Source organism: Muntiacus reevesi, chromosome 2 (genome assembly GCF_963930625.1).
Source record: "Muntiacus reevesi chromosome 2, mMunRee1.1, whole genome shotgun sequence".
Taxonomy (NCBI): Eukaryota; Metazoa; Chordata; class Mammalia; order Artiodactyla; family Cervidae; genus Muntiacus; species Muntiacus reevesi.
The window spans coordinates 189,067,476-189,086,762 of record NC_089250.1 but is presented as its reverse complement, the minus strand read 5'-3'; the positions used below and the strand labels follow the sequence as shown (position 1 = coordinate 189,086,762).

At 49.2% G+C, this 19,287-nt stretch overlaps 1 protein-coding gene across 1 annotated transcript in view; it reads left to right on the top strand.

Moving 5' to 3' along the window:
* The window catches only part of LOC136158481 (uncharacterized), a 166,414-nt gene that overhangs the window by 146,147 nt on the left and 980 nt on the right, over window positions 1-19,287 (top strand). Inside the window, exons 58-65 of the mRNA XM_065920298.1 lie at window positions 1,197-1,381; window positions 1,463-1,560; window positions 3,625-3,809; window positions 7,339-7,544; window positions 7,657-7,834; window positions 8,713-8,822; window positions 9,086-9,202; window positions 9,347-9,488. Coding sequence (XP_065776370.1) covers window positions 1,197-1,381; window positions 1,463-1,560; window positions 3,625-3,809; window positions 7,339-7,544; window positions 7,657-7,834; window positions 8,713-8,822; window positions 9,086-9,202; window positions 9,347-9,488 — 1,221 coding nt within the window. The remainder of the gene's footprint in view (window positions 1-1,196; window positions 1,382-1,462; window positions 1,561-3,624; window positions 3,810-7,338; window positions 7,545-7,656; window positions 7,835-8,712; window positions 8,823-9,085; window positions 9,203-9,346; window positions 9,489-19,287) is intronic.

The following is a 19,287-nucleotide window of genomic DNA, read 5'->3' as shown; positions in this document are numbered from 1 at the left end:
TGGTGCATGGGCTTCATTGCCCCTCAGCGTGTGAGATCTTCCTGAACTGAGGATCGAACCCACGTCTCCTGCATTGCAGGCGGATTCCTCACCACTGAGCCACTGGGGAAGCCAGCCATGTCCATTCTTGTGGGTCTCCGAGCTCATATCCCTCATGCTCACCGCCTTATTTTTTCTGGGACCTCTACCCAAGTTTCTTCAGTCTCTGAATTCTTTTGGGCGTACAGTTTTATTTCTGCGAAGCCCACTGCTATAGATTCCAGGGCCTGTTTCTAGCTCTGTGATAAGCACCAGAGAGGCCACGCCGGTTGTGAGGGCTGCTGTCCCTAGCTCCCTCCTGGCGACACCGGGACTCTCCAGCCCTTCCCAGGGTCCGGGAGCACCAGGGCTGACAGCTGGCCCAGTGGGGGAGCCCAGGACCCCACCCAGCACCAGGGCGGCCATCCCGAGACTGGCTGGTGCTCGGGCCAGACTAGCCATTCAGTGTCCTCTCAACCCCTGCCGTGTATCTAGTCAGAATCCCAGGGCCACCCTGGCCTGGATGACTCACTAGGACTCGGCTCTCAGCTTGGAGTTGCACCTGCAGCCTTAGAGCCAAGATACAGAGCCAGGCCGTGGAGGGACAGGCGTAGAGGAGGCTCCAGGGAGACCACCCCCCGCCCTTCCACGAGCTCCCAGACTCGTCCCCCAGTGGTGGCGCACAGGATGCCCTCAGCGCCCCCAGCTTCAGATTGTGACAGCACATGTCAGACATAACTGCCCAAGGGAGCGCGTTAGAGGCCCCGCACCCAGGCTTCTCACTGCCGGGCGGTCAGGTGGGAGCCCCTGCCTGGCACAGACCGACGTCCCAGACTCGCAGAAGGAAAAGGGGTGTTCAGCGTGTTGTCTCTGCACCCCATGCCCAGGGAGGCGCTCTCATCAGGTCTGGGAACGGTAGGACTCCCCCAGAATCCAGCCAGGAGCTGCCTTGGTGAACAGGCCTTGCAGACAGGCAGTCTTGGGCCTGCCGGGTTGACATCCACGTCTCTAGTGCAGCCACCTCATTCCAGGTTGCAGGCTCTATTTCCTTGCTGGGGGCCTGGGTCGTCTGGGAGAGGCGGGCTGGTTTCCCCGCACGGGCCTGGGAGGCGGCCAGCAGCGCTGTACCTGCCGCCAGGCCCGGGAGGCCCCACGGTGGGCGCTGACTGCCTTTGCAGGACCCCTGGCCACGCTGAAGGACGCCTACCTGGAGGTGATGGTGCGGCCCCTGGATGATGTGTGGCGGGAGCGGGCGGAGGCGGCCCTGCGGCAGCTGCAGGCCTGGGTGTCCGGGACGCCGGGCACCTGGGGGTCCAGGCCCCTTGGGGCAGCGCTGGAGGCCACAGGGGGCGCCCTGGAGCTGGTGAGGTGGGGCGCCGGGGCGGGAGGCGGCCTTGCTGGTGGGGATGGCCCTGACCGCTCTCGCGGCCCCCATCCCGTCCAGGCCGCCCACTGGATGCTGTCTCGGGCCGACGCTGCGCTCTCACGGGCACTGAGGCGGCTCTGCAGACCCCTGCTGGACATGTACAGCTTCTCGGCCAGGTGATTCGCCCCTTCCAAGGCCCTGCCCCATGCCAGGCACACCCTCCACCTCATCTGCTCCCCTGCCAGCCCTGCCAGGGAGGCATTTTCATCCCCATTTTACAGATCAGGAAACTGAGGTCTGTTCTTCATTCTGCAGATATTTTACAAGCGCTCTCTCTGAGCAGGTGGGGTTTTAGATGCTGCAGACGCAGTGGTGAGTGGGACAGCTCTGGCCCTCCCCTAGCTGCCTGGGGAGACAGTGACCAGGTTTTCTACCCCTCGAGGGCGGCAAGCCTTCCTGTAAACGGCCTGTGAGTGATGTGTACAGGTTTTGTAGCTAGCTGGCCCCTCACGGAGCCTAGGTCTTTTGTTTCTGTTAAGAATTCTTTGAACATGTCAAGGCCATTCTTAACTTGTAGACTGTCCAAAAACAGGACAGAGCCTGGATTTGGCCACGGACCATAGTCTACCCACCTTTGGGTAGTATGCGTGCTAAGTTGCCTCAGTCATGTACGACTCTTTGTGACCCCATGGACTGTGACCCACCAGGCTCCTCGGTCCATGGAATTTCCAGACAAGAATACTGGAGTGGGTTGCCATTCCCTTCTCCAGGGGATCTTCCTGACCCAGGGGTCGAACCCGAGTCTCTTATGTCTCCTGCGCTGCAGGCAAGCTCTTTACCATTAGTGCTGCCTGGGAAGCCCCTGAGCTAGTGTATTATCTAAATGTCACAGGAAAAAAAGAAGGCCACGGGGCATTGTATTTTTTTTTAAACATTAACCTTTTAATGAATAATTTGGCCATGTGGCACAGCATGCAGGATCTGAGTTTCCTAACCAGTGATGGAACCCGTGCCCCCTGCAGTGGAAGTACAGAGTCTTAACCACTGGACTGCAAGGGAAGACGCCAATGGGGGCATTTTAAAGAGTGAGGCCATGGTTGGCTTCAGTGAGAAGGCAGCATTTGAGCCTTGAACGGCTTGAAGGGCGAGGAAGTGAGCCGGGTGCGGTCATGGGAAGAGAGTTCCGGGAGGAGGGGAAAGCTGATGTAAAGGCCGGGGGGTGGGAACTCACCTGCTGCTGGAGGAATATGAAGGAAGCCAAGGGGGAGCTGGAGTGGAAGGTGGAGGAGTTAGGGAGATAACGGGGTTCTGGAATACACAGGAGGTTTTGAGCTGAGGAAGGACATGCTCTACCTTTCATTTAATAAGATCCCTCTGGCCCCATGTTGAGAATAAAGACTGGGGGTCAGGAAGTGGGGGATAGAAGTGGGGAGCCCAGTTTAGAATGGTCCAGGCAAGATGGGAGGGTGGCTGCACCGTGCAATGGCAGCCATAGAGTTGTGTGAGGCAGTCAGACTCTGAACAAGCCTGTAGGAATGGCCGACAGATTGGATGTAGGTGGTGGAAGAGAAGAGCCGGGGATGGCTCCAAGGGTTTTGGCTTTGATGACTGAAAGGGTGGAGGGTTCATCTGTGGAGTAAGGGGGGGTGACTGGGGTACAGGGTTCGGCTTAGGGAGTTTTTAGTTGTCTATGGCTGCTGTAGCAAATGACCACAAGTTCAGTGGGTTAATGCAACACAGATGTATTATCGTGTGATTCCGGAGGTCAGAATTTCAAAATGAATTTCAGGTTCTTTCCTTCCCTTTCCCAGCTTCTCCTGGCCACCTTTCCTTGGCTCGTGGCCCCTCCTCCATCTTTAAAGCCAGCAGTGTAGCATCTTCCCCCCTTTTACCTTGGTCCTTATATCTTTCCTCTGATCCTCCTGCCTCTTACAAGGTCCACTGTGATTCCACTCTTTAACCTGTCTCAGAATATTTAGTGTGGTCACACCTACAAAGTCACTTTGGCCACCTAAGGGGATGTAGCCTTTCAGCGGCTTAGGCATCTTTGGGGCTGTTGTTCCGCTTGCTGTGCTGGGAGTGGGTGATATGGGGCTCCTTTCTGGCCTGTTGAGTTTGAGTTGCTCTCCGGACACCCCGCCAAGGCCAGCTTACTTTCTGAGGCCTGGGCCATCAAGCACTTGGGAAGGGTCAGGAGGCCTTCGTGCCAAGGTCTCCCAGCTCCTCTGTGCTCCCTCCAGGGATCACTCGGTGGTGGTGACGCTGCCGATGCTGCCAGCAGTGGATGAGCCCCTGGATGTGGCCCGCGTGACCAGCCACCTGGTGGAAGAGCTGCTGCTGCGGCCACTCCGAGCGCTCTACAGGACCAGCGTGCTGGCCGAGTACCACCGGCTCAAACGCGGCCTGCTGGGGGCCCCCTCTGGATGTAAGTCCTGCGCCCCTCCTCTCTGGGAGCCCCTCTGCCCTTAGGGATGCAGCGGCGTGACCTGGCAGGGACAGATGGACAGTGGGACCGTCCCTTGCTAGTACAGGGACGCCCTAGCATCACGGTGCTGGGCCCATCTACTCCCAGGCTGAGTGCCGAGGCTACTTGGCTTCCCAGGGCCACACAGGACTGGGGCTGGGCTGCGGGTCCAAGGCATTTGTCCACAAAGTCAAAGCCTGAGCCTGAAGCCCAGCCCGGAGGCATGGCGAGAGGCTGAGGACCAGGCCAGCTCTCTCCGGGGGGGACTCTGCAGGGAAAGCATAAAACAGACCTCCATTTGCAGCCAGAAGGCCACTAATCGAGTCCAGACTGTCAGGCAAGACTTAGAGCCAGAGGCGGGGCCCAGAGCAGACACAGCTCCAGGGGCTGGGGCCGCCTGGGAGTTTGCGTTCTCTCCTTCACGTGTGCACTGGCGAGCCGTCTCACCTCTCCGCCACCCAGAGGGGCAACGTGGCTCACTTGGGAGGTAACGGGCGTGTGCCTTTGGCGCCCCGGAGGGTCTCAAGTCGGTGGGCAGGGCTTGGCAAGGAGTGGTGTGTAGCCTGGGGGGTCTTGTGATCGCACAGGTGAGGACAGGGGGGAATGCGGGCAGGTGGGAGCTGCCAGAGTCGGGGGTACTTGTCTGGCAGGCAGTGGGGCAACCGGAAACAGCCTGATCCCCAGGTTCTACGTGTGTGACCTGGGGTCGGCCTGTGACCTTCAGCTCTGACACCTGACGGAGGGACCCTCCTTGTGAGGCCATCATGGGCTGGCCAGGGTGTGTGTTCAACAGACGGGGCTTCTCTTGTCTGCTCCCTACCCAAGCCTCTGCTCCTCTGCTGGCCCGGTAGGTCAGAACTGCCCTCTCTCGGGCCACCTTCTGCTCACTGTGAAGAGGGCAGGGCTGGCCCAAGTGGCACCTCCCTCCTGTGGGACGGAGCCTTTGTATCTTTTTTTTTTTTTTAAAATAGTGAGCGTGTCTCTTTGCCGTAGCTTCAGTGAGGTTACAATCCATCTGCTACTCAGGTCTTTTTTGAACTGTGGGTACAATTCAACAAATTCTAACCTTCCGTCAAGGGTGACAAGAAATGAGAGACAAATGGGAAAATACCATTTGTATTCATCTTTATAGATAAAATGATGTGGTTAGTTCAGTTTGGAGGCAAAGGTGTGGAACCTGGTGTAAATCCTTTTGTTTTCTGAAGTATGGATGTCACTGATTTACAATATTGTGTTAATGTCTGTTGTGCAGCAAAGTAACTAATTCAGTTACACACATATATATGCTTTTTAAAAATATTCCTTTTCACTTCTAGTTATTGATATTGAATATAGTTTTCTATGCTACACATACATATTGAACATAGCTCCCTATGCTACGCATACATACGTTGTTGATCTATTCTACATATAACAGTTTGCATCTACTAATCCCAGCCCCCCACTCAATCCTTCCCCCAAACCCTCTCTTCCTCCTTGGCAACAACAAACCTGTTCTGTGTGACGGTGAGTCTGTTTTGTAGATAGGTTCATTTGTGTCATATTTCAGATCCCACATGCAAGTGACATCATGCGGCGTTTGACTTTTCCTTTGATGTTGGAGCGTAGCTGATTGACACTGTTGTGTTGGTTTCAGGTGGCCAGCAGTGACTCAGTCACACACACACATGTATCTCATTTAGCCTCAAAGTCGTGTCCGACTGTTGCGACCCCATGGACGGCAGCCTGCCAGGCTCCTCTGTCCATGGGGTTTCCCAAGCAAGAATACTGGCGTGGGTTGCCATTTCCTTTTCCAGGAGCTCCTCCTGACCCAGGGATCAACCCTGCATGTCCTGCATTGGCAGGCGGATTCTTTACCAGGGAGCCATCCGGGAAGCCCATTCGTATATCTCACTCATATTCAAATTCTTTTCCCATTTAGGTGGTTACATAATATTGAGCAGGGTTCCTCGTGCTGTATAGTAGGTCCTTGTTGTAGGTTATCCATTTTAAATATAGTAGTATGTATTGGGCTGGCCAAAAATATCATTCTGTAACGTCTTACAGATAAACCCAAACCCTCCTTTTGGCCAACCCTATACATGTCAATCCTGAACTCTCTTAACCATCCCTCCCCCTCCCCGTCCCCTCTGGTGTCCATAAATTCATTCTCTGTGAGTCTGTTTCTGTTCTGTAAATAAGTTCACTTGTATCACTTTTAAGATTCTACATATATTTGTCTTTCTCTACCTGACTTCACTCAGTATGACAATCTCTAGGCCCATCCATGTTGCTGCAAATGGCATTATTTCATTCTTTTCAATGGCTAATATTCCACTATATACATGTACCCCGTCTTCTTTATTCATTCATCTGTCGATAGACATTTAGGTTGTTTTCATGTCTCAGCTCTTGTGAATAATGCTGCTATGAACACAGGGGTGCATGTATCTTTTTGGATTAGAGTTTTTTCTGGATATATACCCAGGAGGGGGATTTCTGGACCATATGGTAATTCTATTTTTACTTTTCTGGGGAACCTCCATACTGTTTTCCGTGGTGGCTGCATCAACTTACATCCCCACCAACAGTGTAGGAGGGTTTCCTTTTCTCCATATCCTCTCCAGCATTTACTGGTAGTTTTTCATGACAGCCATTCTGACCGGTGTGAGATAGTATTTCACTGTAGTTTCGATTTGCATTTCTTGAATTATTAATGATATTGAGCATCTTTGCACGTGCCTGGTGGATATTTTTTCTTTAGAGACATGTTTATTTAGGTCTTCTGTGCATTTTTCTGTTGGGTTTGGTGTTTTTTTATATTGAGTTGTATGAACTGTTTTATATTTTGGAAATTAAGCCCTGCTTGGTCACATCGTTTGCAAACGCTGTCTCCCACCCTGTAGGTTGTCTTGTCATTTTGTTTATGATTTCCTTGGCTGTGTAAAAGCTTGTAAGTTTGATTAGGTCCCATTTGTTTCTGTGTATTTCTGTCACCTTGGGAGGCTGCAGGGTGTCCATTTAAAGCCTCCGATTCAGTGGCGGTGGGCATCCATCAACATGGTCAACTACAGAACCTTCCTCACCCCAAAAAGGCACCCTGCATCCCTTAGCTCTCGGTCCCCATCCCTCAACTACACCCCAGTCCACTTTCTGTCTTTGGGGATTTGCCTGTTACAAACTTTGTATGAAAGGAATCATGTAACACGTGCCCAGGCTTCTCACTCGGAGTTTCCAAGGGTCCTCGGTGTTGAAACGTGCATCACCCCTCGGTTCCTTCTTGTTGCTGACTTGGCTGTACACCGTTCACCTCGGGGTGTCTCTTGAGCTCAAGCTGTCTTGAAGCTGGGGTTCCTGGAGACAGACCCTGCTCCCCAGGTGGGCTGCCCCTGAGGACACCAGCCAAGGAGCAGGCCCTGGATACCCTGGGCTGCCCTGTGGGCTCAGGGCCCCCCCACTACAGCCGGCGCAGCAGGCCCCACTCACCCTGCCTCTGGCTTCTTCTCCCCAGACCACGCCGTGGTGGCTGGGGCCAGGTACGTGGTGACCTTTGACGGCCGGGTGTGGGGCATTGGTGACCGCTGTGGCAGCCTGCTGCTGGCCCAGGACTTTGCTCACGACACCTTCTCGCTGACGCTAAACCGGGCGGGCTCGGGGCTCACATTGCTGACCATGGGGCTGAACCACACCATCCTTGCCGTCTACCCCAGCCTGAAGGTGAGCCTGCGCTAGCGGGGTGGGAAGGTCGCCCGGACACTTCTCCTGCCTCCTGCCATGTCCACACACGTGTGCCCTGTGGAGCCTGTCCTAGCCCCTGTCTGGCCCACAGACCTACAGACTGTACAGCAACTCCCTGCCCGGGGAGAGCTGTCTGGACGGGGACCTGCCTCCCGCCAAGACCGGGAAGGATGACCCGAGGATTGAGCTGACCAGTGAGGACGGTGTCTCCATCACCTGTGATGTCCGTGCTGGCCTCTGCGGCCTGACTCTCAGCGTCTGGCAGCATGGTGGGTCTGGGCCCCCGCTGGCAGCCTCCGCGTCGGTGCAGTTTCCGGGGCTGAGATGGGCAGATCTCAGCGGGCGGTTACTCTGTGTCCTTGGGAGGATGAGGGTGGGAGGCCCAGGGATGCTCCTGGGCCTCTGCTGGTCCTTGGGGTTCACAACCTGAGCAGATATCAGAACAGCCCAGACTGGAAGAGGCTCAAAGCCCATCTCTGCCAGCATTTATCACGTTCAGTGCTGGGACAGCCCCTACCTCAGGGAGTGCAAGCATGCTAGGTCATTTCAGTCGTGTCCGACTCTGCAACCCTATGGACTGTAGCCCGCCAGGCTCCTCTGTCCATGAGATTCTCCAGGCAAGAATACTGGAGTGGGTTGCCATGCCTTCCTCCAAGGGATCTTCCTGACCCAGGGATCGAACCAGGGGGTGTACAACTCTGGACACAACTGCTGGTTGACCGTTGCCCTGTTTTAGGAGCTATGATGCATGGTCAGCTCCTTCTCCTTTGATCCCCTCACTGTTGTCCCCTGGGACAGGTGACCCACTTTAACTGACTCACCCCCATGTCCCCAGCCATGAGCAGCAGCGCCAGGATTTGAGCCCAGGGCTCTGACCCTTCCCTTGACCGGGTTGGGCTGCACCAGGAACACCTATGAAGAGCTTGCATCCTGGCCACTCGGGAGAGAGGGCTAGTGGACAGGGAAGGTCCCGGGAGGGGGAAAAATACTTCCCTCACAGTCGTTATTCTCCTCTCCCTCTGGAGAGAAGGTTCAGAGCCAGGGCTGCTGTTTAGGGAGGTCAGCCTTGAAGGACGCAGGGTCTGGCCATGCCCCTGACCCTGGCCAGCGGACTCTCATGGCCTGTCCTGCCTTCCCTGTCCCACAGGCCTGTCCGCCGGCCTTCTGGGCACCAATGACAACGAGGCCAGCAATGAGCTGATGCTGCCAGATGGCACACTGGCCAGCAGCCTGGAGGAGTTCACCCAGGCCTGGCAGGTGAGCTGAGGGCCAGCCCGCCCGCCCTTCCGCAGGCCTGGGCGTCATCACTAGGATGCTGTGGCTGGGGGTGGAGAGGGAACCATCCGTGTGGATTGGCCGTGCACCTGAGCAGCGCGGGGACGTCGTCTCTGGGGCTCCAGAGGTTCTCCATCCTAGGCCGATGGGGTGGTGGTCCCCCCCTGTGGCTGGGGCACTCAATGGAGCCGCCCAGGAGACAGAGGTCCAGGCAGGAGGCCTGAGTCTCGGGTTCATGCCCCCAGCTGGCTGGTGACTGCAGAGCTGTGGAGAAAACTCGGCTGGTGTGCCCGGAACAGAGCCCCATCTGCCAGGCCACCTTCCACGACCCCCACTCCAGCCTGGCGAGCTGCTTCGGAGTGGTGAGTGTGCGGGTGCGGAGGCCACGCAGCGGGTGGACCGCGGGACACAGGAGGCCCTTGCCCCGATCTAGCCTACGCCCCTCCTCTGTGCTACTCCCTGGGGCGCGGTGGGCAGGGACACTGACTCTGGGGGCTGGATTTCAGGTGGACCCAACACCCTTCCTCAGCCTGTGCATCCGGGACACCTGTGGCACCCAGGAGCACCAGCCTGCTTGCACCCTGGCCGCTGCCTACGTCCACCTGTGTGCCAGGGGCTTTGTGCCCGTGGACCCCCCTCCACAATGCGGTGAGTGGCCGCGCCAGCAAGCACTCTGACCCCCTGCTTCCATCCCGGAGGGAAAACCCATTCCTTTCTCTTCGCTTCTGCCAAGAGGACACACACTCAGTTGTTGTACAGTGAGCTAAGAGGCAAAGCAAAGTTATGTGCAAAGGAGCACTTTAAAAAAAACTTTTTTTTATTTGGCTGGGCCAGGTCTTTGTTGTGGCATGTGGGATCTAGCTCCCTGACCAGGGAAGTTCCAGGAGTTATCAACAAAGTTACCACGAAAAAGAGGCCCCAAACTCCCCCACACTTCACTCCAGGTCTAGCGAGCCTGGTGACCTCTGGTGCAGGAGACGAGAGTTTGGGGAGGTCAGGCAGTTGCTGATAATTAGAGCCACAGGCCTGCCCTTAGAGAATGTGAGTGTGCACACCCTACAAGGTCTGAGAACGCTTGGGCACACCTGCAACCAAAGTCATGCGCGATTCCCACGGCTCATGTCCCACTACCCAGACACGGATGTCGGCGACTGCAACAAACAATGGCAGTGGATCCCTGATAATGGAGCAAGTGTTCATGTCACTCGTAAAAGAACAGCTAGGCAGGCTTTACTGGGGGGCTGTAGATGTACGGACCACTGCAGTAGGGGCAGAAAGATTGGGCTCATCTCTTAACAAGGAGAAGTGGGCATTTAGAGTCCAGGAGCAGGGGGGAGAGGGGGTCAGTGGATGGAAGATTACTAAAAGGAAAGATGAGGGGTCGGGGAGATTCTGGCTAAGCTGACCTAACAGAACTGTTGCTGAAGGCAGGCTAGGGGGATCAGACATCACCCGGTTGCAGAGGTCAAGGTGATCAGCGCTGGAGGATCCTGATAAAGGTACTGACCTGCTAAAACTGGACAAGAAGACGTGACCATGGAAGCCCAAAGTCAGGAGCTAGTTGAGAAGAGTTCTAAGGAGCCTGAGTGGAGTCTGGTCAAGGAGAAAGTCCTTCTCCAAGACTTTTGGATGCTAGAATTAAAGATTACTAAGATAAGCACAATTCCAGAACTGATTTCTAGAAATGAAAAAATATTCACAGAAATTTAAGACAACGCATTATTGAACCAGGTGATTTTTCCAGAAACCAATGCCTGGGGCCAGCAATTTGTTATGTAAGTGAATATTGATAGGTGTCAATATTCTATAACATTTTATAACATTTAGGTAACAAAAACGTATTAATTCGTCTCTGGTCAGTAAGTTGTTAATAGCAAAAGAAAAAATTAACTGGAAAATATGAGAGGAGGAAGATGAAGTGAGAATTTTAGAATGAAGATCCAAGAAGCACAGTGAGACTCCCCTGGCAGTCCAGTGGTTAAGACTCCGAGCTTCCAATGCAGGGCGCGTGGATTTGATCCCTGGTCAGGGGACTAAGACCCCACATGCTGTGTGGTGCTCCCACCCCCCACAAAAAAGCACGGTGTGTCCCAAACATGGTAAATAAACCTCTACCATGACGCATCAGAATGGAACTGTGGAAAACCCAAGCAGAGGTCCTCACAGCCACCAAAACGAATGGAAAAGAGGTGATTTTTCAAGGAACAAATAACCATTTCTCGTAGCAGCAATGATAGAAGATGGTGGAATAAGTCTTTACAGCATTAAGAGAAAATAATTGTTAACTTATATTCTATGCTCAGTTCAGGTGATATTTAAGATGGAACACTTCCAGCACTGAACAGCCTGAAACTGTCATTCGTGAGTTGTTGTCCATTAGTGCTAAGGGACACGGCCGTGCACATTCATTCACATGCTGTTTGTGGATACTTTTGTGCCATGATGTGGAGTATTTGTGACCAAGACTCTCCAGCCACCAAGCCTAAAATATTTACTGTCTGGCTCTTTACAGAAAATGTTGGCTGATCCCTGGTGTAAACCAAGGAAAGCAGAAGGAAATTAATGAATTAGGAAGAAATGAACAATAGAATGGTTCAAGAGAGAAAAAAAGAGATGCACAAATAAATAGAACTAGGAACAAGGAGTCAAAACTACAGGTTTCAAAAGGTGACGCAACTTTGCTGATAAATTTCAAAACAAAGTATTTCCCAGAAAAATACAATCTGCCCAAACTGATTGGAGTAGGAATATTAAAAATCTAAAAGCATCTCATAGCTGTTAAATTCACTGCATCTGTAGGCTGACATGTACCTACAGGTACGGTTTAGTGAAGAGTTGTTAGACATGACACCAAAAGCCTGATTCATAAAAGAGAAAAAAAAAATCAATAAATCGGACATCATCAAAATTGTTTGCTGTTTCCTGTCAAAAGAATGGAAGAACAAAGCCCTGGGAGAAAATACTTGCAAACCACATAGCTGACAAAGGACCCATATCTAGAATACATAAACATCTCTCAAAATTTAACCGTGAATGAAACTAGAGCCTGTTATGCAGAGTGAAGTCAGAGAAAAACAGTATCAGATATTAATGCATACATATGGGATCTAGGGAAAAGGTACTGATGAAGCTATTTGTAGGGCAGGAATAGAGACACAGACATAGAGAACAGACTTGCAGACACAGCAGAGGAAGGACAAATCGAGAGTTGCGTTGATGTATATACACTTCCGTGTGTAAATAGCTAGCTGGGGGAAGCTGCCGGGTAGCACCGGGAGCTCAGCTCAGGGCTCTGTGATGACCCAGAGGGGTGGGATGGGGGCGTGGAGGGGGGCTTAAGAGGGAGGGGCCATATGTGTAATTTACGTTGCATGGCAGAAACCAACCCAACACTGTAAAGCAATTATCCTCCCGTTTAAAAGTTTCTATTAAAATATGGTTGATTTACAATGCTGTGTTGGGTTCAGGTGTATAGCAGAGTGGTTCAGTCTATGTGTGTGTGTATCTGTATATATTACTCTTTTTAGGTTCTTTTCCATTATAGTTTATGACATGATATTGAATTTAGTTCCCTGTGCTATACACAGGGCCTTGTTATCTGTTATATTTATATATAGTAGCATGGATCTACTAATCCCAAACTCCTCTAATTTATCCCTCCCCCGCTTTCCCCTTTAATAACTGTTTCTTTTCTTAAAAAAAAAAACTAAAAACAAATTTAAGTCAAAGTACAGTCTATACAGAAAATGGACAAGACACATGGAAACATTTCACCCCCGATGGCACATAAGCACCTGAAAAGATAGGACCAGTCAGTAGGAAAATGAGGTTAACACTTTACACGCCTATTACAACAGTTAAAATGAAAAGCAGTGACAGTATCAAATGCTGGCAAGAATGTGGAGAAACTTGTTCTCATATATTGCTGGTGGGCAGGGAAAATGGTACAGTCACTGGAGAAAAAGCTAAACATACACTTATGATGTGATCCAGCAAATGCATTCCTGGATATTATCCCAGAGAAATGAAAACAAGTGTTCACACAGAAACCTGTGTATGATTATTCATAGCACTATTATTCAGTTCAGTTCACTCAGTTGTGTCTGACTCTTTGTGACCCCAAGATCTGCAGCATGCCAGGCTTCCCTGTCCATCACCAACTCCTGGAGCTTGCTCAAACCCATGTCCACCAAGTCAGTGATGCCATCCAACCATCTCATCCTCTGTCGTTCCCTTCTCCTCCTGCCTTAAATCTTTCCCAGCATCAGGGTCTTTTCCAGTGAGTCAGTTCTTTGCATCAGGTGGCCAAAGGACTAGAGTTTCAGCTTCAGCATCAGTCCTTCCAATGAATGCTCAGGACTGATTTCCTTTAGGATTGACTGGTTTGATTTCCCTGCAGTCCAAGGAACTCTCAAGAGTCTTCTCCAATACCACACTTCAAAAGCATCAATTCTTCGGGGATCAGCTTTCTTTATAGTCCAACTCTCAAATCCATACATGACTACTACAAAAACCATAGCTTTGACTAGATGGACCTTTGTTGGCAAAGTAATGTCTGCTTTTTAATAGGCTGTCTAGGTTGGTCACAGTTTGTCTTCCAAGGAGCAAGCGTCTTCTAATTTCATGGCTGCGGTCACCATCTGCAGTGATTTTGGAGCCCAGAAAAATAAAGTGTGTCACTGTTTCGTTTCCCCATCTATTTGCCATGAAGTGATGCCATAATCATGGACCAGATGCCATGATCTTTGTTTTTTGAATGTTGAGTTTCAAGCCAGCTTTTTCACCCTTCTCTTTCACTTTCATCAAGAGGCTCTTTAGTTCTTTGCTTTCTGAGATAAGGGTGATGTCATCTGCATATCTGAGGTTATTGATATTTCTCCTGGCAATATTGATTTCAAATTGTGCTTCATCCAGCCTGGCATTTCACACGATGTATTCTGCATATAAGTTAAATAAGCAGGATGACAATATATAGCCTTGACGTACTCCTTGCCCAATTTGGAACCAGTCTGTTGTTCCATGTCTGGTTCTAACTGTTGCTTCTTGACCTGCATACAGACTTCTCAAGAGACAGGTAAGGTGGTCTGGTATGCCCATCTCTTGAAGAATTTTCCACAGTTTGTTGTGATCCACACAGTCAAAGGCTTTGTCACAATGAAGCAGAAGTAGATGTTTTTCTGGTATTCTCTTGCTTTTTTGATGATCCAGTGAAATGTTGGCAATTTGATCTCTGGTTCCTCTGCCTTTTTGAAATCCAGCTTGAACATCTGGAAGTTCATGGGTTCACGTACTGTTGAAGCCTGGTTTGAAGAATCTTGAGCAACTGGTAACCACCAAAATAACCTATGGTCAGTACATAGTTAAACAAATTCTGGTACATCCATACTCTGGAATACCACTCAGCAATAGAAGGGAACAAACTACTGATACAGGCAACAACTTGGACAGATCTCCAAAGCATGAATGAAAAAAGACAAATTCAAGGATCATGCGCTGTATGATTCTATAACATTCCCAAAACTACAAATTATAAAAATCAACAAATTAGTAGCTACTGGGAGGAGGAGTGGGTGTGACTACAATAGGGTAGAAAAAGGGAGATGTTTGTGGTGATGTAACAGTTCTGTAGTTTGGTGGTGGTGGTTACATGAATCCACAACTGTGGCAAAATGAAATGTCACAGAACTGTACACAGTGTCAGTGCCGGGGTTTTGTTATTGTACTATAATTATGGAAGATGTAAACATTGGGGGGAGTGGGATAAAAGATATACAGGACATCTCTGTACTATCTTTGTGGTGTGTGCTGAGTCGCTTCAGTCGTGTCCAACTCTTTGTGACCCCACGGACTGTAGCCCGCCAGGCTCCTCTGTCCATGGGATTCTCCAGGCAAGGATACTAGAGAGGGCTGCCATGCCCTCCTCCAGAGGAGCTTCCTGACCCAGGGGTCAAATCTGCATCTCCAGCATTGGCAGGCAAGTTCTTTTCCACTAGTACCACCTGAAAAGCCAATACTATCTTTGAACTTCCTCCCAATCTATAATTATTTTAAAATAAAAAGATCTTAAATGTAAAACACCAGGCCCAGATAGTTTTATAGGCAAGTTGTAGTAATGTACCACAACTGTACCAGAATATAAAAATGAGACCCTCCTCTTCCCAACTCATTTTAATGAAATTAGGATTATTTGATGGAAGATGACAACTCAAGGGCAAGAGAGGAAAGTGAGAAGCCCAACTGCAAACTTGAATGTAGATGTTACTAATATGTTAGTGAGTGAAATTCAGAAGTTTATTGAGACATAAGCTAAGAGAACGTTATGACCAACTGGAAGTAATCTCTGGAACCCAAGGATGGTCTCTAAGAACAGTGTACTGAAGTAGGCAACTTAGACTATTCAGGACAATCCTTCTGGTAGGATATCTAATAATGTTGGACAAGACAGAAAAAACTGGTGTTTTGGAAATATCTTGATCAAAATCCAGGGGGAAGACAGGACAGTGACATCAGCAAAGCCACAGGCTAGAAATCTACAAGTCCTTCTTCCTCCGTGGAAACATTGAGTGTAGAACAGTAAGTGGACCGAAGCAGCTTTGTGAGAACCCTAGAACCCACTTAAGCAGCAGCAACAATCGAGTGAGTGCCTGACTGAGAAAAAGTCTCACTCCAAACAGTAGGAAATGTCATGACTTGTTTTTTTGTTTGCTTGCCTTCCCCAGTACACTCTCCGAGAAGGCAGTGGGTTCCTGGCTCCTGCTTTGGGGTGGAAGGGAAGGAATGGAACGTGCTTCCAATGTGCTGACTTGTCTGGGACCTGCCGGGGGCTCCTGTCTCTGACTCAGTGGTGGTGAGAATGCTGGCGTGGTTTAGATATCATGTGGGTGGTTGCTGAAAGCAGGAGTAGGTGCTGCTGCCAGAGACAGCTGCCGAGAGTCTGCAGGCCTGCAGGTGACTGGGGGCAAGATTATGGACAGACGGATACAACACTGTATCTAAATCCCTGAGAGGTGGGGGTGAGACGGCTAGTCTGCTGGGAATGTGGAGTTAAAGCAGATGCACACAGGCCCAGGGAAGATACACCCGCTAGAAAGTATTTGAACGAACCCTGAACTTTCATACCAGGCTGATTAGTGAAGGCCTTCCCCTGAACAGGCGCAGTCTGCAAAGAGCGGGAGAGGTGGGTGTCTTTTCAAATGCCCCGTTCCAACAAAAGATGACAAGACATACAAAGAAACAAGGAGACAGGGCCCGTTCAGAGAAACAGAGTAAATCAAGAAACTGATAGGTCTCAAAACAACTTCTTTAAATATGCTCAGTCAGCTGAAGGAGAAGAAAGATGGCAGACAACTAAGTGAAATCAGGAAAATATGAGAAAAATGAGACTGTCAACAAAGAAGTGGAAATTATAATAAAGAAACAAGTTCAGGAGCTGAAAAATGGAATAATTTGAGCTGTCTTCAAGAGACTCACTTTAGATCTAAAGATACACATAGGTTGAAAGTGAAAGGATGGGAAAAATGGTATTGCATACAAATAGTAACCGAGAGTCAGAGAAGGCAATGGCACCCCACTCCAGTACTCTCGCCTGGAAAATCCCATGGATGGAGGAGCCTGACGGGCTGCGGTCCATGGGGCCGCTAAGTCGGACCCGACTGAGCAACTTCACTTTCACACATTGGAGAAGGAAATGGCAACCCACTCCAGTGTTTTTGCCTGGAGAATCCCAGGGATGGGGGAGCCTGGTGGGCTGCCGTCTATGGGATCACACGGAGTCGGACACAACTGAAGTGACTTAGCAGCAGCAGTAACTGAGAGTACATTTCAGTAATGGATAGAACAACCAAAGAGAAGATTAATAAAGAAACAGAGAATTTGAATAACACTGTAGATCAACCAGACCTGACATATATGTGTGTGTGTATATATATATATGTTCCATATATATTGAAGTTGTTGAAGTTGAAGTCTTGAAGTTGTTGCATGCTGGCAACTATTTACATAGCATTTACATTGTATTTAGGTATTCTAACTAACCTAGAGATGATTTAAACTATACAGGAGGATGTACATGCACTGTATGCAAATATTATATCATTTTATATAGGGGACTTGAGCATCCACAGAGTTTGGTATCCATGGGGGGTCCTGGAACCTGTGGATACTGAGGGACAACGGCACTGACAAACAGAATTCAAGAGCACGTTAAAAGGATTATACATCATAACCAGGTGGGTTTATTCCTGCAGTGCAAGCATGGTTCAACAAAGGAAAATCAATGCAATACATCATATTAGCAGAATGACGGGAGAAAAAACACATGGTTATCTCTAATATCATATAAAAGTAGATCAAATACATAAATATTAGAACTAAAACTATAAAACTCTTACCAGGAAATATAGGGGGACTCCCCTGGTGGCCCAGTGGTTAAGAATCTGCCTGCCACTGCAGAGGACACAGGTTCGATCCCTGCTCCAAGAAGATCCCACCTGGCGTGTGCAACTAAGCCCATGTGCCCAGGCTGCTCTGCAACAAGAAAGGCCAGTGCGATGAGAAGTCTGCACCACAACTAGAGAAAGCTCACATGAAGCAATGAAGACCCAACACAACCAAAAATATAAATAAATCTTTAAAATGAGAATAAATAGACCAACTGGACATCACCAAAATTAAAAACTTCTGTGTGTGAAATGACACAATCAACAGAGTATAAAGGCAACTTGTGGAATGGGAGGAAATACTTGCAAATCATTATCTGATAGGGGGTTAATATTCCAAATATACAAAGAATGTCTACAACTCAACAATAAAACCTGTTTAAAAATTGGTCAAAGGACTTGAATAGACATGCCTCCAAACCAGATATACAAATGACCAATAAGTACATGAGAAGATGCTCAATATCACTCGTCATTAGGGAAATGTGAATCAAAATAACAATGAGATACAAATTCACACCCATTAGGGTGGCTACTATCAAAAACTCGAGAACAGTGTTAGCAAGGATGTGAAGAAATTGGAACTATTGTGCACTGTTGGTGGCAGTGTAAAATGGTGCAACCAATATGGAAAACAGCATGACCGTTCCCCCAAAAAATTAAAAATAAAACTACCATATGATCCAGTCATTCCACTTCTGGATATAATGCCACAAAAGAATTGAAAGCAGGGTCTCAAAGAGATGTTTGTATGACTATCAGAGCATCATTCTTCACAATAGCCACGAGTTTCAAGAACCCGAGTGTCCGTCAACAACTGAATGGATAAGCAAAATATGTGTATATGTGCAATGGAATGTTATTCAGTTTTAAAAAGGAAGGGAATTATGACACGATACAACATGGCTGAACTTTGAGGACATTATGCTGAGTGAAATAGGCACGTCACAAAGAGACCAATACTCTATGATTCCCCTGATATGAGGCACCTAAAGTTGGTGGCTCAGAGGTTAAAGCATCTGCCTGCGTCTGCCTGCAGTATGGGAGACCTGGGTTCGATCCCTGGGTCGGGAAGATCCCCTGGAGAAGGAAATGGCAAACCACTCCAGTATTCTTGCCTGGAGAATGAACGGAGGAGCCTGGTGGGCTACAGTCCACGGGGTCGCAAAGAGTCGGACATGACTGAGCTTCTTCACTTTCACTGTTGTCAAATTCATAGAGATAGAACATAGGATGGTGGTTGCCATGAGCTGGTCTAAGGGGATAATGGGAGTTATTTAGTGGGGACAGAGTTTCAATTTTGCAAGATGAAAAGGGTTCCTGAGGTGGGGGTTGATTGCACAACGAAGTGAAAGGAACTTAACACTACTAACACTACTAAGATGGTCAACTTTTTTGTTATGCATGTTTTGCCACAACTAAGAACTTTTGAATGAGAAACTTTTACTCAGCACCTACTTCACATGCTAGGCATGATAATGCAACTCTAAACACTGTACTTACAACCACTGTAATTATTAAGAAAAAATAAATACACTTAAGGAGACAAAATTCTTAGAGCAAGCACCAGTACAGACAAGACAATAGAAACAAACAGGAATTCAGAAGTGGGTTTTTCCAACACAGGCTGTACATTCTGGCAGGGAACTAGAAACTATTAAAAGTATACTATCATGTCTGAAAAGAACCAAAGATAGAATATCAACAGATGACAGAACAGGCATTCAGTAAGCTTCTCTAATGCTCATACTTTCCTTTTAAACATTCTCTTAGCAAATGAGGACTGGGAGGGACCTTCCTTAACCTGGTAACTTGAGGTATTTGGTACCTAGCCTTTAACATCATAGCTGAAGGATAAACATCAGAAGCAGGTTGGCAAGGAGACAGACACTCTTTGTCTCTGCTCTTATTTCATATTGTATTGATGACCCCATCACACGGAGACCAGAAAAAGAAAGTAACAGAGATTAAAACTCACCTGCTAGAACTTCCCCGGTGGTCCAATGGCT